At 42.5% G+C, this 22,572-nt stretch overlaps 1 protein-coding gene across 1 annotated transcript in view; it reads left to right on the plus strand.

The window, feature by feature from the left end:
* LOC308301206 (MAM domain-containing glycosylphosphatidylinositol anchor protein 2) overlaps nucleotides 1-22,572 on the plus strand; it is a gene marked incomplete at both ends in the record, with an annotated part of 355,705 nt that overhangs the window by 256,446 nt on the left and 76,687 nt on the right. Inside the window, one exon of the mRNA XM_080745102.1 lies at nucleotides 8,793-8,941. Coding sequence (XP_080601228.1) covers nucleotides 8,793-8,941 — 149 coding nt within the window. The remainder of the gene's footprint in view (nucleotides 1-8,792; nucleotides 8,942-22,572) is intronic.

A 22,572-nucleotide genomic window follows, 5' to 3' on the forward strand; every position in this document is an offset into this window, starting at 1 on the left:
TGTTTTCCAGGCTGTTATTCTGCTAGGGTTTTCTATCTCTCTCTTCACTCCACACATCAGACACGACTTTTTACATGATTTTAATATTCAACACGTCGTGGCCCTCGCTGGAAGGAGTGTGTCATCGGAAACGTGCGAGACGCCGTGTGTGACTGCTGCGATGTTCAAAGTTTCACAAACAAGACACAGGGAGCTACAGAACCGCACTGGGGAAGACACACGGCTCACCGTCATTTCTAAAACAAAAAGCTACAATGGTGTGTGTTTGATGTGTCTCTCCAGAGAGTTGCTGTGTAACGCGTGAAGATTGACGGCAACCAAACGCCGCGTTCATGATTCGAGGCATTTTGTTCAAGTCGAAACAATCATAGCCAATCAGGATGTAATATGGAAAATCGGACCGACCCGTGTTGATCACAGGAATATAAGTAAGGGTTAATGAATATAAGTAAGGGTTAATGAATATAAGTAAGGGTTAATGAATATAAGTAAGGGAATTCATCCTAAAACATCACACAGCCTGTTTGTTACGAGAGACATGTGTTGTGTTAAGGAATTTACTGTTTACTGTTTCTGTACATTAGTTGTTGTTTTGATGTTCATGCTAATAGCTAACTGTGTGTGAGCTAATCCACATGAATGCTGCACAGCATAGTGTAACAGTGTTGTGGGTGCAGCTCTCCACTCCGACATGTCTCCATTCCGACATTAACCCTGACACCAACCCTCTAACCCTAACCCTAAACCTAACCCCTATGGGAGTGTCGCCACTCCGATAATAAGAAGTCAATTTTGGAGTGGTGACATGTCGGAATGGAGAAAGCCTCCCCAGTGTTGTGGTTGGCTAACCAGTTACTGGTTAATGTATAGCATGTAAAGAGGCAGCTGATGTTTTAGAATACACCGTGTACATTAGATTTATAAGTCAAGTGCCTTTGAATTGGAACTGACATTAGTCTTTCCTTTGTTAAACATCTTTTCATAAGGACACAACACTATGTTAAACATCTTTTCATAAGGACACAACACTATGTTAAACATCTTTTCATAAGGACACAACACTATGTTAAACATCTTTTCATAAGGACACAACACTATGTTAAACATCTTTTCATAAGTATCATAAGGACACAACAATATGTTAAAACATCTTTTCATAAGGACACAACAATATGTTAAACATCTTTTCATAAGGACACAACAATATGTTAAACATCTTTTCATAAGGATCATAAGGACACAACAATATGTTAAACATCTTTTCATAAGGATCATAAGGACACAACAATATGTTAAACATCTTTTCATAAGGATCATAAGGACACAACAATATGTTAAACATCTTTTCATAAGGATCATAAGGACACAACAATATGTTAAACATCTTTTCATAAGGATCATAAAGACACAACAATATGTTAAAACATCTTTTCATAAGGACACAACACTATGTTAAACATCTTTTCATAAGGATCATAAGGACACAACAATATGTTAAAACATCTTTTCATAAGGATCATAAGGATACAACAATATGTTAAACATCTTTTGATAAGGACACAACAATATGTTAAACATCTTTTCATTAGGATCATAAGGACACAACAATATGTCAAACATCTTTTCATAAGGATCATAAGGACACAACAATATGTTAAAACATCTTTTCATAAGGATCATAAGGACACAACAATATGTTAAACATCTTTTCATAAGGACACAACAATATGTCAAACATCTTTTCATAAGGATCATAAGGACACAACAATATGTTAAACATCTTTTCATAAGGATCATAAGGACACAACAATATGTTAAACATCTTTTCATAAGGACACAACAATATGTTAAAACATCTTTTCATAAGGATCATAAGGACACAACAATATGTTAAACATCTTTTCATTAGGGCTGCTATTAGATTCCTCTCACTTTCCCCCTGCCGCACTTATTCTTCCTCAGCCAAATGATTTTATCAGTTGATGAATGAGGCTCCCTCTACGGAGGATTAGAATATAGTTTTTTTAAACAGCTCTATCGGTGTAAATGCCCTGCGATCTGCAGCGCGCTGTCCAAACAAATGCAACGCATCATTAACCTGATTTATTGCGTAAAATTCCGAACAAAACGGGCCCCCCGGCTGCTGATTTTGACTTATTATCTTGGGTGATTATTAGAATTGATCAAAGCACCTCAGAGCTGAATGAAACCACTAATCATGATTTCCTCCTAAAGCAAAGGTTCCCAAACTCTCCAGGCAGCGTCGCCAGAAAGATAATGATAGTCGAACACACCCTGACAAGCAAGTGTTGAGGCATTACGTTTAGTTTGACTCAGGTACACAGATAAACATTGTAAAAATAGTCTAATTACAAGATTGTAGATTGGCCTTTTTTCCCTTTCTTAACTCATTCTGAGCCCAGGACATTAACGGATTAGGGGGTCCAGAGTGCCCCCTCCCGGCCCCATTAACGGCCATTGTCTTATTTTGAAGGCCAGAAGTCCAGACCGGAAGTACTTCCGGTCTGACGTCATCGCATCGTGCGACGGAAGCGATCGTTGTTTATGTGGAGCCATGCTGGATTTGCCTCGGAGTATTTATACATGTGTTATATAAGCGAGCATCTGCCTCCATCTTCGCTTCTAAAGTGTAGTTTTGAGATAATGGACATTAAAGATGAGATCCCCCGTCCACCTCAATGTTATGGGATTACTATTTTGTGCTCGTGAGCCTTGATGATGATGAATCAGCGACGGATTTTCGTCTCCGGACATCCGGCCATTCTACTCGGTAATGTACTCAACGTTACAGTAATATATTACTTTTCGCGCGACATCGCGCATTCGGCACTATAAGTACTCGAGTACTTTTCGCGCGACATCGCGCGTTTGGCTTTTAATGAGTTAAGTAACGTTGGACAATTTGACCAATTTGGTATTAAATAGCTCTTAGAGTCATTAAATTGTCACTTTAGAAATGTGCAGATAGTCTTTATGCAATTATACTGTATGTTGGTTTGTTTACTGTTGAGTGACAAAATGAGGAAATCTCGCTTTTTCGAACGCACATCATTTGGACAACGGAGCGTCGGCAGGCATCGCTACTCACCCCTCGGAGGTTAGGGTAACGATGACTTGTAGAAATAGCGACACGCTCCCGACAAAATGATGTTCTACATTAATGATTAAGCTAATCCTCTGGGGACCCCCAAAATACTTTGGGGACCCCTACCCAGTTTATAAATCTGGGGGAGTGGCTGAGACAGGTACCTATAGGCGTCGGAATCACTACTGTACCCTAAAGGTGTGTTTTTGTAATGCTATATCTGGTGTGAGTGATCACCTATAGCCTACACATACCGTATACTGTATGTAGAAAGATCCATTCATGAGGCCCAAGGCAGATATCCCATTACCTGCCTTTATGTAATGTCTTCTGTAAATGGAAGTTTGGTTCCTTGACTTTACATCTCAGAGGTTTGTGTCCGCGCCCGTGCATGCATGCGTGCGTGCGTGTGTGAACTGTATTTCAGTCATGAGGGTGAATCACCTCCCCTCAAGTTCATACTGTAGTATAATTGGAGGAACAGACATGGGACCAGTTCCCCCTGGCAGTATGCAGTCCTTCTACAGTCTGTATACAGTATGTATGGCAGTGTGCAGTCCTACAGTGTGTATGACGTTCTGGTGAATGGAATCATTTCCATAGTGTTACAGTATGATGTGCATTTCATGGAAACGTGTCACTTTTCATTCCCAGGAACAAGGCAGAACACTGTTTAATGATGCCTTGCACTGTGATGACGCATTCTCAGCTTATGTAGCTCAGCGTGCAAGGAGGCATAAAGGCCATGCAATGGTGACCTAACCCTAACCCTAACCCTTATAGTTTATATGGTTATAGTTTATATGGTTATAGTTTATAGTTTATATGGTTATAGTATATAGTTAGTACATCTTCACTGAGTTATAGTTTATATGGTTATAGTTTATATGGTTATAGTTTATATGGTTATATTTAGTACATCTTCACTGGGTTATAGTTTATATGGTTATAGTTTATATGGTTATAGTTTATATGGTTATAGTTTATATGGTTATAGTTTATATGGTTATAGTTTATAGTTTATATGGTTATAGTTTATATGGTTATAGTTTATATGGTTATAGTACTTACAGTAGCTTGTAGATCTGTTACTTACAGTAATTTGTAGATCTGTTAATTACAGTAGCTTGTAGATCTGTTACTTACAGTAGCTTGTAGATCTGTTACTTACAGTAGCTTGTAGATCTGTTACTTACAGTAGCTTGTAGATCTGTTACTTACAGTAGCTTGTAGATCTGTTAATTACAGCAGCTTGTAGAGAGAGGAAAATAAATAGGATTTCCAGGAGTCAAATTCAACTTAATGAATTCACAGCATGCTTTTTGAGGCAGCATTTCAAAAAGAAGAAAAGTGCTTTTTGACAGTTGATGTGTAATTAGATGTACTATATCTCTGAATATTTGAATCACAAATGATGTTAGCATCTTTTTAATGTATTTATTTAATCAAAAACTCCATACTCCACAAAAACTAAAAAAAACTACCTCTCAGCGACCTATGACCTACACCACATTATTTTTGATGCAGTCACACTCCAAACGTCCTTTTCAAACTATTTCGCCGTCTTTCACTCGTCATCTTGATGGTCTGGTTTAACTAAAACTCTGCTTTACAGCCAGACAGTAATTATGACAGTAATTATAACGCCAAGATTGGAACGAGATGCTTTGAAGGAGGTTCGCGTCCTTGACTCCAATTAAAATCAGCCTGGATTTCAGATCCAACTGAACTGCTTGTGCTGTCAGAAATCCAGGCAAAAGCCTGACTGACAAGTCAATTTCGTTTTGTGAAACGTGATGAGTAAAACATCATGGACAATCTGAGGACTCCCAACGTGATGAGTAAAACATCATGGACAGTCTGAGGACTCCCAACGTGATGAGTAAAACATCATGGACAATCTGAGGACTCCCAACGTGATGAGTAAAACATCATGGACAGTCTGAAGACTCCCAACGTGATGAGTAAAACATCATGGACAGTCTGAGGACTCCCAACGTGATGAGTAAAACATCATGGACAATCTGAGGACTCCCAACGTGATGAGTAAAACATCATGGACAATCTGAGGACTCCCAACGTGATGAGTAAAACATCATGGACAATCTGAGGACTCCCAACGTGATGAGTAAAACATCATGGACAGTCTGAGGACTCCCAACGTGATGAGTAAAACATCATGGACAATCTGAGGACTCCCAACGTGATGAGTAAAACATCATGGACAATCTGAGGACTCCCAACGTGATGAGTAAAACATCATGGACAATCTGAGGACTCCCAACGTGATGAGTAAAACATCATGGACAGTCTGAGGACTCCCAACGTGATGAGTAAAACATCATGGACAATCTGAGGACTCCCAACGTGATGAGTAAAACATCATGGACAATCTGAGGACTCCCAACGTGATGAGTAAAACATCATGGACAGTCTGAGGACTCCCAACGTGATGAGTAAAACATCATGGACAATCTGAGGACTCCCAACGTGATGAGTAAAACATCATGGACATCTGAGGACTCCCAACGTGATGAGTAAAACATCATGGACAATCTGAGGACTCCCAACGTGATGAGTAAAACATCATGGACAATCTGAGGACTCCCAACGTGATGAGTAAAACATCATGGACATCTGAGGACTCCCAACGTGATGAGTAAAACATCATGGACAGTCTGAGGACTCCCAACGTGATGAGTAAAACATCATGGACAATCTGAGGACTCCCAACGTGATGAGTAAAACATCATGGACAATCTGAGGACTCCCAACGTGATGAGTAAAACATCATGGACAATCTGAGGACTCCCAACGTGATGAGTAAAACATCATGGACATCTGAGGACTCCCAACGTGATGAGTAAAACATCATGGACAATCTGAGGACTCCCAACGTGATGAGTAAAACATCATGGACAATCTGAGGACTCCCAACGTGATGAGTAAAACATCATGGACAATCTGAGGACTCCCAACGTGATGAGTAAAACATCATGGACAATCTGAGGACTCCCAACGTGATGAGTAAAACATCATGGACAATCTGAGGACTCCCAATGTCTTTGTGCCTCCAGGAATTTGATGAATGAAGGCCGATCAAGGCCAGTCCTGCTCAATGGGTGTTCAATGGGTTTCAATGGGTGTTCAAAGTGTTCAATGGGTGTTCAATGTGTTCAATGGGTGTTCAATGGGTGTTCAATGGGTGTTCATGGTCAGTGAAGGGGGAATCTGTTCATCATCACTGTTAAAATGAAAGTGAAGGGGGCATGGTGGTCTGGTCGGTAGTGCTGCTGTCTCCTCACAGCTAGAAGGTCTCGGGTTCGACTCCCGCTGGGGACGCTGTGGGCGCTGGGGGCGTGTTCTATTCTCTGCATCATCAGCGCCCACACCCTAGGTGGGGTTGGTGAAAGTGTCTTTCTGTGTGGAGTTTGCATGTTCTCCCCGTGTCTCCTAGGGTAGACACCCTATGAGACCCCCCCCCCCCCCAAGTACAAGTACCTCTGAGACCTTAGTGTCAACCCCTGCATTTTGAGCTTGTAGATCTGCTACTTGTAAACAGTGCATTTTACATGATATGTGTGTCTCATTGAGTAAGTGATATTTATATATGTTTTCAGGAGCAGATACTGTACAACTAATACATAACAGCATTCTTCTTGAGGCAGCATTTCAAAAAGAAATGAAACAGTTTTTTTGACAGTTGATTTGTAATCAGATGTACTGCATCTCTGAATCTTTTAATCACAAATAATGTCTGCATCTTTTTTATTTATTCATCAGAAACTCCTCTTTCCACACAAACTGAAAACATGTCCTCTCAGTGACCTACGACCCATGACCTATGACCTATGACCTATACGCTGCGTTATTTTTGCTGCAGTCACACTCCAAATGACCTTTTCAAACTGTTTCAACGTCTTCTCGTCATCCTGATGGTCTGGTGTAGCTTAAACTGTGCTTTACAGCGAGACAGTAATTATGATTGGTTGAGATGCTTTGAGAGGTTATGATTGGTAGAGATGCTTTGAGAGGTTGTGATTGGTAGGAGATGCTTTGAGAGGTTATGATTGGTAGGAGATGCTTTGAGAGGTTGTGATTGGTAGAGATGCTTTGAGAGGTTCACGTCCTTGACTCCAATTAAAATCAGACTGGTTTCAGATCCAACTGAACTGCAGAATCCTGACTGACAGTTTATTATTAACTCTCCCACCGCTTTGAACGTTCACGTTCGCCCGATTGCGCAAGACCTCTCCGCCAATACGGCGCTCGTTCGGTTCGTTCGTCTGATGACTGTAAGCTGATGAGGGGTCGCGCGGCCGTCTACTGTAAACACATTTTCCGCGGTGATGGTGTAAAAAATCCATTATGCGTTAGATCAGCGGAGAACAATTCACTTCCTTGTTGATTTCCTCCGGCTGTAAGGCTCTATGGCCAGTGACTGGTCTTCTTCTTCTTCAACACATAACAGGCAAATTCACATTCATTCTCGCATGACGCCGCCCTCTGCTGCCTGGCAGACCAAAGTGCACTATTGCACAACCCAAAAAAATAAAAATAAATAAATAAATGTCTGTCTGTCTATCTACTATAACGTCGCAAAGGTAAGCCGCTTTTTGATGGCACCAGACCCAATAAATAAATAAATAATCTGGCAGTGGGAAAGTTAATACTTGACGTTCCTCCCCATAACATAAAATGAGTTAAATAACAGCATCGGAAGTCTTTAGTTGTGCTCATGTGAAATTCAATGACATCTATAATTGTCTTAATTTTTTTTTCAGAATTATTTTTTTGTTTTTACTTCATTGCGTCAATTGTCTTGTTATCACACAGTATGTTGGTTTGTTTACTGTTGAGTGTGTCACGGTCTGCACCGCGGACCTTGGACAGTTTATATTATGTTTCTTGACATGTTTCTGATGACTGTCCACATTATACATTGGACTTACAGTATGTTATGTTTGCCATTCATTATGTTCTGGAGTTATCACTGTCCGCTCCTCGGACTTTGGACATTGACTGTCCTTATTTAGGTTTTGGTCTTATTAGGCCGCTCAGTTATTCTGAACTGTTGTTCTGTATTAAGTCTTGTACTGTAACTGCTGTGCCTTGTTATTCTGTATCTTACTTTGTAGTAGTGTTACCTTGTTTCCTGTATGCCGTGTCTACTGTTACCTGCCTTGTCACACCCTCTGTATTGCTCGTTTGCCTGTTAGCCTATCCCAGTGTTGATTGTCTGTTAGTGTTCACCTGTGTCTAGTTAGTCCTTGTCTACTTATATGCCTGTGTCTTCAGTTCCTTGTCAGGTCATCATTTGTTGTTAGAGTGTTCAGTGTGAGTTTAGGCTTCAAGCCGTTTGAGTTATATTCCTCAGTTGTGGAAATAAACCTTTTGAACTTTGAATCCTGCTCTTGTGCGTTTGTCGTACTGCATACTGGGTCATCTGAACCGCACCCTGACAGAGTGAGAAAACAATGTTGCACATTAAGCTATAATCATCTGGGGAGGACCCCCACAATCATTTGGGCGCCCCCTTGGGGGTCCCCGACCCACAGGTTGTGAACCACTGCATTAAATGATTGGTTCTAAATGTGTTTTAACTGTCATGTTGCTCCAGGTAAGGCCTTCATTAGATGATGTGTTCTAACTGTGTTCTAACTGTGTTTTAACTGTTTACCTCCAGGTAAGGCGTTCGCCCCAGAGTTCTACTACGACACCTACAGCCCACTGTGGCAGAACAGACCGCGGGTCTATGGCTTCAAGCTGCAGTGGACCCAGATGAACCCTGCTGCTGTGGACCGCATCGTAGCCTATCGGCTGGGAATCAGACAGGTAGGACTGTCTGTCTGTCTGTCTGTCTGTCTGTCTGTCTGTCTGTCTGTCTGTCTGTCTGTCTGTCTGTCTGTCTGTCTGTCTGTCTGTCTGTCTGTCTGCCTGCCTGCCTGCCTGCCTGCCTGCCTGCCTGCCTGTCTGTCTGTCTGTCTGTCTGTCTGTTTGTCAGGGACGTGCATAGAATGTCAGGGAGGCAGGGGCTGACATTCTAAAAGGGCCTTTTGGTGGAAATATCGAAAATATCTGACCTCCAAGCTCACAGCGCGTCGCTGTGAGCTTGGAGGTCGGCTATTTTCGGTGCTTGATACCACACTGAACTAAGCATAACAAAGTGAATACTGGAGAGGTGGCGTAACGGCATGGATTTCTACACAGAGAGGGCAATTCTTTCAACATAAGATGCTGCATTCAAGTTCAGGAGAGTTTGGACAAGGCAATTCTCTTGAATGCTGCCTTCAGGTATGGCATGGAAAGAGGGGGCATTTGCATTTATCTCACCATAGTAAAAACTGCATTCATGGTCTGGAGAGGACACAGATGGATAAAAGGGCAGGGGCTCAAGCCCCCTTTGATGTCTATGTGTGCACGTGCCTGCCGAAAAGTACCAGTTTTGGAACATACGAGGTTCCCAGCCGACGGAGGCCATCAGTGGCGAAACTAGCCCCCGGTGTGCCCCAATGCGAGATTTTCACCAAGTGCCCCTCAACAACAACAACAACACCCCCCCGCACGGCCAATTAATTTGCGCAAATGCGGGACTACAAAAGAAGACATCTACACGAGTACACGCTCGCCATCTAATGTTTTCATGACAAAATGTAGCCCAACCAGGTTTAGTGTTTCCATCTCTCTCTGGAAGAGGTAGCTCATGAACTCCTCTTCCCCAGCTTTGAAATTGAGACACTCCAACATCACAAAACTCCTGACATTAGTCTATTCTACACTACAAACATCACCACGCCGTTTTTCCAAAACGGCATTATAAATATCATCCATTAAGAAAACTAGGCCTACTGACAGCACAGTTTAACTGACAGTGATGCATCACTGCAAAACCAGCATTATTTATATTAATTACTTAACTCACCTGCTAAAGTAAGGAGGATGACAACAACAAGAGCAGTTGGGCACGTTTTGTTTCATATTCCACAGTGTCTTGGTTTCAGAGAGCATGGCAAATATTAACTGTTGCTTCAAAGTCTTGTTGAAACTTTATATTCCATAATAATACCCGATGTGTTGTTTTTACTCATAAGTCAGAACGTCTCTTCAGCCTGTGTTCCGTCAGCAGCACTAAGGTGCCCTATAGAGCTTCCAGGAAGCTGCTTCCTGTCATACCAGCGGGCATTTCAAAACAAGAGTCATTGTATTGGATATTTGTAATGTGATCATTCAACACATGTTTTATTTTGAAATGGTAGTAGCCTACTACAGGAAATAGAAGCAGCAGACAGCGTCACACTGGACAGAACAGCGGCTCCGTCTGTATACATTGTTATTTAGATTATTTATTTTTTCCCCTCCGACCTGCGTGTGCCCCTGAACGCCATGGGCCCCAATGCGCATGCGTTGGCTGCATCGCGCTAGTTTCGCCCCTGGAGGCCATCATGTATTCTTCAGGCCTGACAGATAAAACCAGTCTGCAATCTTTTCCATCCTCTGTTTGTTTTGACATCCGTTCTGTTTGAAGAGTGTTGTGCACCACACACACATCCATTGGCTGTCTCTCCACCTTGTATTCTTTTTTTTCTTTTTCTTTTTTAAAGGTTTTTGTTTGGTTTCTTTCTTTCAGCCTATTTTTTTCCCCTCCGTTTTTCATCGTTGTCGGGTGGAAAACCTTTCATGTCCAAAAAACGTTCATTGTATTTATCGTTTTAAAAATGATGCACACAACGCCTCGCACTGTGAGGCGTCGTGTGCTTGATCTAGCAGATCTGCTAGATCAGTCTCGTACGACGAAGCAGGGCTTTGGACGTACAAACATGAAACTTGGAGATGCGAGTTTTCTCTGCCGTGTGGGTTGTGTTTTGTTTGTGTGGTTTTGTGGCGGGTGGGGAATGAGTCTGACTCCCAGACAATCTGTCAGGGCAGCCAGCTGAGCCCCGTTTTATTATTCTCTCTGATTCTCCTCCTTTTTTCCATTGAATCATTTGTGCTCCGGTAAAAGCTTCATTCATTCATGGACCCTCCTCCTCTGAGAGGAGAACAACATGCAGGTCAAAGCTTCATTCATGGAGCCTCCTCCTCTGAGAGGAGAACAACAGGCAGGCAAAGCTCCTGGTGTGTTTTTTCTTTTTACCTGTTACACTACAACTGATGATAGACATGGCAGACAGCGATGGATGGATGGCAGAGAAACAAGACAGCCTCTGTTATTTGTCTGTCTGTCTGTTCAGGGACGTGCAGAGAATGTTAAGACATTATCAGAGTCTGAGGTGAAGAGCTATCTCCTCAACTTTTAGGTGATAAGCTATCACCTAACAATGTGATGTCCATCATAGTCACAGACTCACGGTGTCCTTTCACCACGCCTCTGTGACTCTGAAACTCAGGGAGGTCAGGGATGTCAAACTCGAATACACAGTGGGCCAAAATGTAAAAAATGGTACAAGTCGAGGGCCGGACTGGTTCAATGTTTATTCAAACGAGGGCTTGCAGTCACAGGCCCTCGATACGCGTCAATGCACAAGCAGTGCATTGTGGGACTATTATGGTGGTGCGTGTGTGTCACACTCTGCACTGAGTGAGAATAGTGTTGATCGAAAAGGCACTTGATTCAACCTCAAAAATAGTTAAATGTTCAAAAATAGGAAGTCTGAGAGTTCTTTGTTCCAAAAAACAAGTGATTTATTCACCTTCAACAACAGTTTCTAATGGTGTTCAAAATTCAATAACACAGCACAAAACTATTTACAACAAAAACTGGCCAGATTGGCACCAGGTCTGCTCTGCTCTACAGCCCTACCTTGACTGCCTGAGCACAGGCGGCAGGTCCCCTTAAATGGGCTAAACCCCACCCCCAGACTGTACCATCTTGAATTGATAATGATTCCACAATTCACATAAGAACCAGTATAACCATGTCCAAAGACAATATAAATCATTGACACAAAGTATCACATTTCTCAAATAAGTACTTCACAGATCTCAAACAATACACACATCTTTGAGGCCCCAATTTCCCAATATACCCAAACCCAGAGTTGGTATGGTTCACCATTCAGGTTAATCAGGTCTAATTTAGCTCAGGTGTGGACAGTTAACATGCTCCCTACCATGGAGTCTACTATCAATCAACAAATATCAATACACACATTGCCTGCAAATTAATAAAGTATAAAGTGCAACCCAGTATTGTGAAATAGTCAGTTAAAAATTATGGGGAAAAAACAGAAATACACTTAAGTTTGTTAAAAGTGTATCAGTGGCAGGGTGAACAGCCGTGATGGTAAAACCTTCTTTCGATGTTTAGTTCTTTGACGATGGCTGCTGCTGTGGTTCTGGTGGTTGTTGCTCTGGTGCCGATGTTGGGGGTTGCTGCTGGGCACCCATGAACCGATGCTGTAGATCGACCCTCTCCGGCTGGGCAGTACTGCCTGGTGACGCTGAGATGGATCGGCATCGTCCCATTCTAGATTGTCTGCATTGTATTGTCATGGATTTGACATGGAAAAGTTATACTTTATACTGGTTCTTATGTGAATTGTGGAAATCAATTTAAGATGGTACGGTCCGGTGGGAGGGGCTTAGCCTATTTAAGAAGGGGGCCTGCCACCTGCTCAGTTAGTCAAAGTAGGGCTGTGAGCTGAGAGGACCCAATGCCAATCTGGCCAGTCGTTTGTACATAGTTTTTGTCTTTGCTGTATTTTGGTGAACACCAGTTCTGTGGACTGAGAGGTGAATAAAAGCACTTGTTTTTGTAACAAAGAACTCTCTGACTGACTGCCTTTGAACATTTTACTATTTGGGTGTTTTTGAGCGTTTTGGAAACGGATAAAAGTGCCTTTTTCGGCCAATACTATCCTCACTCAGAGTCAGAGTGTGACAGTGTGTAGCAGAGTGACTCATTGCCTCAGCCTGATGCCATCAAAAAGTCTAATATTTCCCCCAGTCCATAGGGATGTCCCTTTGTCTGATGAGTAAGATGTTGGAGTTTCATGTGGGAGACCTCGAATCCCAGGCATTGCATGTGCACTATACCAGTGGGCCAGTTCTAATAGTAATTAAATATCATCCCGAAGATAATTCATTCACGGGCCTGATTTGGCCCCCGGGCCTTGAGTTTGACATATGTGGTCTAGATCGACCAATCAGTGAACGGGGTGATGGGAGATGTCTGAAGGTAAAAACAGAGGAGCGATGTCTGGGTCCGCGGTGATAACCCTTCACCGCGGCTAATGGCGTAATGTTGTAGTTTTCTGACTTAAAAAGACTACACTATGACAGGGCCTTTAGAGAGGCAGGGGCCTTTTGGTGAAAATATTGCAAATAGCAGACCTCCAAGCTCACAGCGTGTCACGCTGCGACACGCTGTGAGCTTGGAGGTCGGCTATACTTTGGGTACTTGATCCCACACTGAACTAAGCATAATCAAGTGAATACTGGAGATGTGGCGTAACGGCATGGATTTCTACACAGAGAGGGCAATTCTTTCAACATAAGATGCTGCATTCAAGTTCAGGAGAGTTTGGACAAGGCAATTCTCTTGAATGCTGCCTTCAGGTATGGCATGGAAAGAGGGGGCATTTGGCATTTCTTTCACCATAGTTAAATCGAACCTCGGTTCGAAGTGAAGCGGTGAATTGTTATTCTATGTGTTCTAGAGCTATGAAATCTGTGTTCTAGATCTATACATTCTATCTTCTAGATCTATACTTTCTGTGTGCTTTAGTTCTATATTTTCATGAATTCTGAATGAATGAATGATTTTGTCTGGAGGGCCAAATTGTCATGTGAAGCTTGACCAATCTTCAATTCTGCATGCACGGGACATGTACGGGACAGACAAAGCCACACCTTGGAAGCGGGTTTCACCTCTTCAAAAACTGCATTCATGGTCTGGAGAGGACACGTTTTATAGACGGATAAAAGGGCAGGGGCTAAAGCCCCCTTTGATGTCTATATGTGTGCACGTGCCTGTGTCTGTCTGTCTGTCTCCACTGGGGTCTCTGTGAGACGTTGTGTGAAGGACAGAACTGTCTCGTCCCGTCATGTCAAACCACATGGTACCATGATGACATGGTGATGTCACCCATGTGTCACATGGTACCATGGTGATGTCACCCATGTGTCACAACACAGTGTGAGGTCGTGTTGACCCAGGTTAGAACACAGTCAGTTGTTGCATAGCAGATACAGTGGTGGACAGTACTCAAGTACATTTACTTGAGTACTGTATTTAGGGATATCAAGCAAAGGTTCCTACCGCAAAAAAGATTGGGCAGATCCCCTGTAGTTACTCTGAGGAACCCCTAGGGGTCCCGAACCCCCTGTAGTTACTCTGAGGACCCCCTTTTTGCTTCTTCAAAACCATGTGCCAAACTGTGGAGCAGGGGTCTTCAACGTTTTCAGGCCAAGGACCCCTTAGTTGAGAGAGCGAGATGAAGTAGTTCATAGATTCCATATATTTTCATTGTTTGACAGCTCAGATATTTAACCACTTGAACCGTCAATACTTATACAACTTGACCTTTCACTCTGTACTTAGTCTGCTCTTTTTCCCCTCTACACCAAAGCTCTTCTGCGAGGCGTTGTGAGCTTGTAGATCTGCTATTTTCGGCTAAAGTTCTCAGAATATGGACACTAGGGTTCAAGTGGTTAATATAAAAAAGGAGAAAAAAAAACGTTCTATCACTCAAAGATTTTAGTAGATAATGTAGTAACTCTGAGGACCCCCTAGGGGTCCCGGACCCCCTGTTGAAGACCCCTGCATTAGAGCATCTCAAACCCTGCTTGTGCTTGAATCACGCTCGAAAACTCACTTGTTCTCCTTGGCGTTCGAAAATTCAGAGACAGAGTTGCTGTTTCCACTGGGCAACGTGTACTGTAGTCTCATGTTGTCCTGTTTATTGTGTATTGTATTTTGCTCTCTGTATTTTAGCAGTCTTTTAAGTCTACAACACTTTGGTTCCACACTGTTGTTCTAGTGTTCTATAAATAAAGAGGATTGTTGAACATGTTTATCGTTTTACTGTTAGATGGGGGGAAAATGCACTCTTTTTGTTGGCCAGTTTGAGAAACATTGCATGTGGAACAACACAACATGTGGAACAACACAACATGTAGAACAACACAACATGTGGAACAACACAACATGTGGAACAACACAACATGTGGAACAACACAACATGTGGAACAACACAACATGTGGAACAACACAACATGTAGAACAACACAACATGTAGAACAACACAACATGTAGAACAACACAACATGTAGAACAACACAACATGTGGAACAACACAACATGTAGAACAACACAACATGTGGAACAACACAACATGTAGAACAACACAACATGTGGAACAACACAACATGTAGAACAACACAACATGTGGAACAACACAACATGTAGAACAACACAACATGTGGAACAACACAACATGTGGAACAACACAACATGTGGAACAACACAACATGTGGAACAACACAACATGTGGAACAACACAACATGTGGAACAACACAACATGTAGAACAACACAACATGTGGAACAACACAACGCATGGCGCGGTGCTAAATCTGTCCCCCGTGCGGCTTAGTGAATTACCCTGACAGCTCCTGTGTTCTGCACTAATTAATATCATTTCATATTTGTTTTACGTCGTCACTCCTCAAGGAATTAAGGTTTAGGGGAGAAAAAATACACTCTTTAAACTAAAGTCTTGTTTGTGGAGCAGCAGTAATTTCTCCTGTCAGCTCTCTCGGTCGGTCGTGTGTTTTGGTAATAAATGATGCTGCGTTGCATGCAATTCATCCTCCGTGGGAAACCCGATAGATCCTGCTGGGCTGCACGTCGTAGCGTAACGTGCCAGGCGTTCGCTGCCTGGACGTCGCTTGCCAGGGAAATAATACTTTATCTGTAACGTCCCCCCATTTTCCAGCTGCGGTTCTGCTGTCTCTTTTCGCCTGTTTCACAGATTAAGACGCAACAGCTTTGAAAAGTGGTCCCCGCGGTAATTTCAGCAATCGCATTAAGGTTTTAATCTTCCCCCGCACACTTTTCTGTGAAGGAGAACATCTCCACCTGTTCTACTTTTCTGTGAGGAAAGCAACGTTTGCAAGAATGTTTTTTTTTTCTTCTTTTTACTTTTCCTCCTACCGCCGTGATGATGCCTGGGGAGGGAACACTCTAGTCCAGGGTTCTTCAACGTTTTCAGGCCAAGGACCCCTTGGTTGAGATAGAGATGAAGCAGGGACCCCTTGGTTGAGAGAGAGGGTTAGGGTTATGGGGTTATGTCAATTTGTGTTTTCAGATATTTAACCACTTGATCCATCAATACTTAACACATCTAGTGCCTCTTAATCTGAAGGTTGCTTGGTGCCTCGGCGCCACGCAGTTTCCTCCATAGGCCGCCGCTATTATTTTGAAGGGCTGGAAGGGGGTTGTTTTTGTTTTTTTGGATTATCACTTGACGGCAACGATTACGTCATCTAGTCACATGACAGTGTGGGACAAGAAGAGGAAAGATGGCTGCGCCCTGCCTTGTGCCTTGTTTACATTTAGATCTGCTGCAAAATGTCTCAAAATGGCTATTTTGTTTAAATGAAGTTTCTTTATGGGCCTCTCCATTGACTTAACATTGAGGAGCTTCACTTCGCGTGCACGCTCAACGTGCGTTGTAAACAAATCGCCGACATTACCGATGCGGGCGGGACCGGAGCGACGTACAGTAAGTAATCATATCTTTACTGTATATACAGTAAGATTCACAGTCCTCACCGTCAACGGCGCCATGGTATTAACCCTTTCAATGACGGTGAGGACTGTCAACGGCGGCGAAAAAGTTAATAAACTTGACCTTTCACTATGTACTTAGTCTGCTCTTTTTCCCCTCTACACCAAAGCTCTTTGCCGAAATAGCCGATCTACAAGCTTTTAGATCTGCTATTTTTGGCTAAAGTTCTCTGAATATGGACGCTAGATTTGGAGGACCCCCTGTAGTAACTCTGAGGACCCCCTAGGGGTCCCGGACCCCCTGTTGAAGACGCCTGCCTCTGTGACATAACAACTACACTTCCGTCGACTTGACTGTTCAACCTCTTTATTAACTTAAACACACTGTTCCAGGGGTCTTCAACAGGGGGACTGAGTTACTAGGGCCCAAGATGGAGGGCCCTTAATTATTTTATACTTTAACTGTTCCAGGCAGCTATATTCTTTATAATGAGTACTTTTACTTTTGGTACTTTAAGTACATTTTCATGCCAGTAACTCTTTGGTGCCAGCTGTATAAGCCTGGGCCTCTCTGTCAGTGGTGTAAAGTAACTAAGTACATTTACTCAAGTATTGTTCTTAAGTACATTTTTGAGGAAAGTTTTCCTTTGCTAGAGTGTTTCCAATTTTCAATACTTTTACTTCTGGTTCTACTCCACTACGTCTTGGATCCAAATATTGTACTTTTACTCCACAACATTTATTTGAAAACTTTAGTTACTAATTGCTTTGTAGATTTTATTATATTACAAAATATGCACTAACCAGTTCAGCCCTAATGCATGCTGTACTTACAATTGTAGATCTGCATTGTAGATCAAAGCATTTTCATAAATTTGGAAACTGATTGATTGGAGACTTTATCGTCAGTTTGCATAGGCAAAGGTGCAGTTCACTGATAAGGTCAACTAAAAGGAGATCCTAGAATGCACTTATTTGCACAGGAAACCATTGAAGTATCTCATATAACATTGAATGACAGACGGATACAAATATATACAGTAGATATGTAGTGAAGAAAGGGTCAGGGGAGGGTAAGGCTGGGTTAGGTTTGTTTTTACCAGTTACGAGCGACTGCCGCCTGTAAATGTTTTTTAGGGTGATTTTCAAGATTGTTAAAGGCCTTTGGTGAGGCCTTAAATGACTTGGAGTGTAAGGCCTTCAGTACTTTCTGTATATTTTAATTGTAATACTTTTACTCAAGAACAGTTTTGAATACCAGTACTTTTATTTGTAATCTGAGTATAAGAGCCAAAACCACCTCCTTTATTCTTCATCATTTCCTCCTCCTCCTCTTCTTCGCTTTTCTTATTCCCTCCATGTGTGTGTGTGTGTGTGTGTGTGTGTGTGTGTGTGTGTGTGTGTGTGTGTGTGTGTGCGTGTGCGTGTGCGCGTGTGTGTGCGTGTGCGTGTGCGTGCGTGCGCGTGTGCGCGTGTGTGTGCGTGTGTGTGCGTGTGCGTGCTGTCAGAACAGAGGCAGATCAATGAGAAGGCAGACTAATTACATGCAGGCAATCTGGATTCAGGATTCTGTCACTTTGATTATTACCCTGCACACACACACACACACACACACACACACACACACACACACACACACTTCTCTCCTCTCTTTGATCGGCACTGTTGGTTTTCAAAGTATATATATATATATATATATATATATATATATATATATATATATATATATATATATATATTTTTTTTTTTTTTATAAAACCTCCATCAGGAACTGTTGCTTCAATCAAGGTAAATGTAGTGTGATATGACTGAGGCTCTGTCGGGGGGGGGGGGGGGGTAATGAGATGTAAACACAAATCTTAAAGGAGTGCAGAGAGCGTTTAGAGCAGGGGTCTTCAACGTTTTATAGAGCGAATAAACAGGATCCAAAAGAAGACTTGAAAAAGCCTATTTGAGGAGTGAAATATTTTCTCTAATTTACATTCTTAAAAGACAATAATTTGAATACAATACATTTACCATCAGTAAGACTCCCTAATCGGGAGATAAGCGACCGTCAGGTCACATACACAAACTTTAGAAATCAAACGTAGCCAATCAGGAGGGAATACGGGAAATGGGACAGATCCATGTTGATGACATGACTGTAGAGATACTGTGTACCGCTTTGTGTGATTTTAGGCCTCAGGGCGACCTATGTAGGAGCAGTGTCCACAAATGTGTTTTGCAAAAATCGCCCTGATGGTGTCGCTAGAAGAGGGCCATGTGAGAAATGGTGGAGGTTGTGGTTTGGCATCCAAGGAGTGTGTGTGCAAAGTTTGGCATGGATAGGGGCAACGGTGGCAGAGATAAGAGTAGGGCAAAATTGTGACGTGACGTGACAGATGGGACGGACAGCGGGTGGAGAATTTCATAGTAACTTGCGACCTAACGTCGCAATAATTGCGACCGAAGGTCGCATATACTCTGAAGAACCGTGTCGCTTGAGTGTCCTTCCTTCCTTCCTTCCTTCCGTAACCTCTGTGATGTCAGTGTGATGTCAGCGAGTTGTGACATCACTTCCTGTACGGGGCGCTACACGAAATGTGGATAACACTATATATGGAGATAGTCCAGTCCATCATGTCATATGGGACTACCGTCATAGACAGTAGCCAAAAGAGAAGGATACACAAGACTAAGAAAGACAAAAAAAGGAGGAGGAGGATAAAGATACCAAAAGGAGAGAGAAGAAAGGGTGGATGAGGTACAATGTGTCTCAGAAAAGAAAAGGAGGTGGCATTTGGACCTATACATGGAGAAATGGAGCGAACCCGTTTGGCCTAAACATGGAGATGTGGTACAGAATGACTCATATATGGGCATAAAAAGTATGTCATGTGACATCACTTCCTGTACAGACAGTCAGACAGACAGCCATTGACTCCGGCCTAACAATGGCTACTGTCTATGACGGTAGTCCCATATGACATGATGGACTGGACTATCTCCATATATAGTGTTCTCCACATCTCCATGTTTAGGCCCTATCGCTCACACCCTAGGTGGGGTTGGCGATAGGGCCTTTCTGTGTGGAGTTTGCATGTTCTCCCCGTGTCTCCTAGGGTTGATACCCTCACAAAAACATGAACAAACTCCCCCCAGAATGATAACAACTAGAATCGTCAGAGAAACGCTGTGGTTGGCCAGTAGTCAAGAATTGGCGCGCATGTCACCCTGAGGTCGCGTTCCACCCTCAGGTGTCTTACTAGTATATATATATTTTTTTTTTTTGTTCGAGGAATGCGACAAATACAATAAGATATTATTGAACTGAATGTTGTCAAAAATCAATAGCGAAAAAAACTCATTTTGTGGGTGAACTATAATTCCTTTAATGAATTTCAATTAGCTTTCATTTGCACCCTTTTATTTTTCCGATATGGAAAATATGGATTTATTGGTTTTCTCTCTGAAGCTTGTTTGCATAGACCAGATTGGCATCCGAGATCTCTGCCTTCCTCCTCGCGGTAGAGTGCACGCGCGCACGCACACACACGCGCACGTGCACTCACACACTCCATAAGATTTTTCTTTTTCCTTCTGCAGAACCCATCCATACCATGCAATTATTTCCAATCAACCTGCCTCCAAATGCCTTTTCCCCACTTTTTGGAGAGCGAGCGAGCAGGGAGTTTGAAAGGATCGGCAGAGACAAGCGAATCATGTGTAATTATCTAATGTCACCAGCAGAAAGGTGTCTCCATTTCTACCTGTGAACGACTGTAGCTGGAATGGCACCGAGTGAGTCTTAATTGTGGAGCTTCCACATTTTCCCAGTAATGACTTAATTGTTGCTGTCCCCGCACCTATAATACTTATAATACACCCCACCGCTTTTAATGGCATCCCACCTTTTCCTTTTCACTATCATTCACATGATTGGTCTCTCTCTCTCTCTCTCTCTCTCTCTCTCTCTCTCTCTCTTGTCTTCGATCCATTATATCTCCCCTTTAATAATACCAATTTGTATTCTGTCTGATGTCATTGTTATCGTTTATTCGTCACCTTTACAACGAGGTACAGCTTGTAAGGATCTGGCATTCGTGGAATGAGCAACTCAGCCAAACGTGTGGGTAGCGCCCACACATAAAAGGTCAAAATGGCCTGGCAGGCCTGCAATACTGTTCTTTTGGTGTTCACCTTTGTTGCTTGGAGCATTGAAAGATTGTACTCTCCCACAATAAAAAGGAAAAGAAAAAAAAATATTGGCCATTTTTACACTTTGTTAATTCTAAGCTTGCAGTGTCAGCGAAGCTCAAAACAAGAGTAAATGCCAGCAGAACAGAATTGCAAGCCATTTTGGCACAATTTTGGTTGGCGCTACCCTCATGTTTGGCTGTATAGCTCATGCTTACAAGCTGTACCTCGTTGTAAAGGTGACGAATCAACGATGAAAAATATATAAAACACAATACAAATTGGTATTATTAAAGGGGAGATATAATGGACCGAAGTCAAGTTTCATTTCTTTTTTTGATGAGTTATATTTGCTTGTGCCATTAGATCCCTGTTGGATTCCTCTCCCCCCCCCCCCCCCCCCTTCCCCCCCTTTTTAAGGAAGAGCTGCTTTTGATGCTTAGATATTAACTACTCCTCCTCATAAACTACACACACACACACGCACGCACGCACGCACGCGCACACACACACACACACACACACACACACACACACACACACACACACACACACACACACACACACACACACACACACACACACACACACACACACACACACCAGATATCATTATTATGGTTGGAGTTCCAGGCCAGTTCAAAGTATTTTAATGACAGGATAGTGAGACGTCGTCACCAGTAATTATGCCAAAACTTCAAAAACATAAGATAATGCTCTTTGAATGAAGTCCAGGCACCATGTTTGAAGTGGAGACGTGTTCTTTTTTACCTACTAATGAATTACCAAGGCAGTTTAAAATGTTTGCTTTTGTTGGACGCTCTTATCCAAAGCAACACAATTAAAGATGAGAGAAAATGACGTGAGCCCTATTCACGGCCCGCCCACTCAGCATCCCCCTGGTGCTGAAGTCACGTTTGAAGGGTAAAACCCTGCAAAAAGCCCAAAGAGTTAACACAGAAATCACAAATTTTATGCAATTTCCGAATAGTAAAGTATAAAATATGGCTAGCATGATCAAGAACACAAGATAGTAAAAGGCACAAAGCATTATAATTTACTTTACCGTTCGAAATAATGATTTGTTGGCTTTAAGTCGATTTCTGTATTAGTGTCCCCTTCTAAACTGATGTCAGCACCAAGAAGTTGCTGAGAAATTTGCTGAGTGGGCGGGCCGTGAATAGGGCTAATACCCTACTATAGTGTACTAAAAGGGGGTTCCGCCATTTTTAAGTAGTGTCTGAATGTATAGTGAGCATTTTTGTACCCTGATATAGTGGACTCAAATATCCTTTGAGCATGTGCATGTGGTGTGCACGCACACACACACACACACTGCAGGCTTTTTTCTGGGCAGGAGGCAACGGTACTGCGTAGCCACCTGTTGCTGAGCAAACGCAATAGTCAACCACAAGGGGAAATGGTCAAATGGAATGCAAAGATAGATTTTCAATGAAATGTTGACAATTAACAAGTTGATTGTTTTATCATATTTAGATATTTCGATTTGCCGTTGTTCCGAGGTCCCAGTAGGCTAACCTGCCGACACAGGTGAA

Source organism: Nannobrachium achirus (genome assembly GCF_963921795.1).
Source record: "Nannobrachium achirus genome assembly, chromosome: 16".
Classification (NCBI taxonomy): domain Eukaryota; kingdom Metazoa; phylum Chordata; class Actinopteri; order Myctophiformes; family Myctophidae; genus Nannobrachium; species Nannobrachium achirus.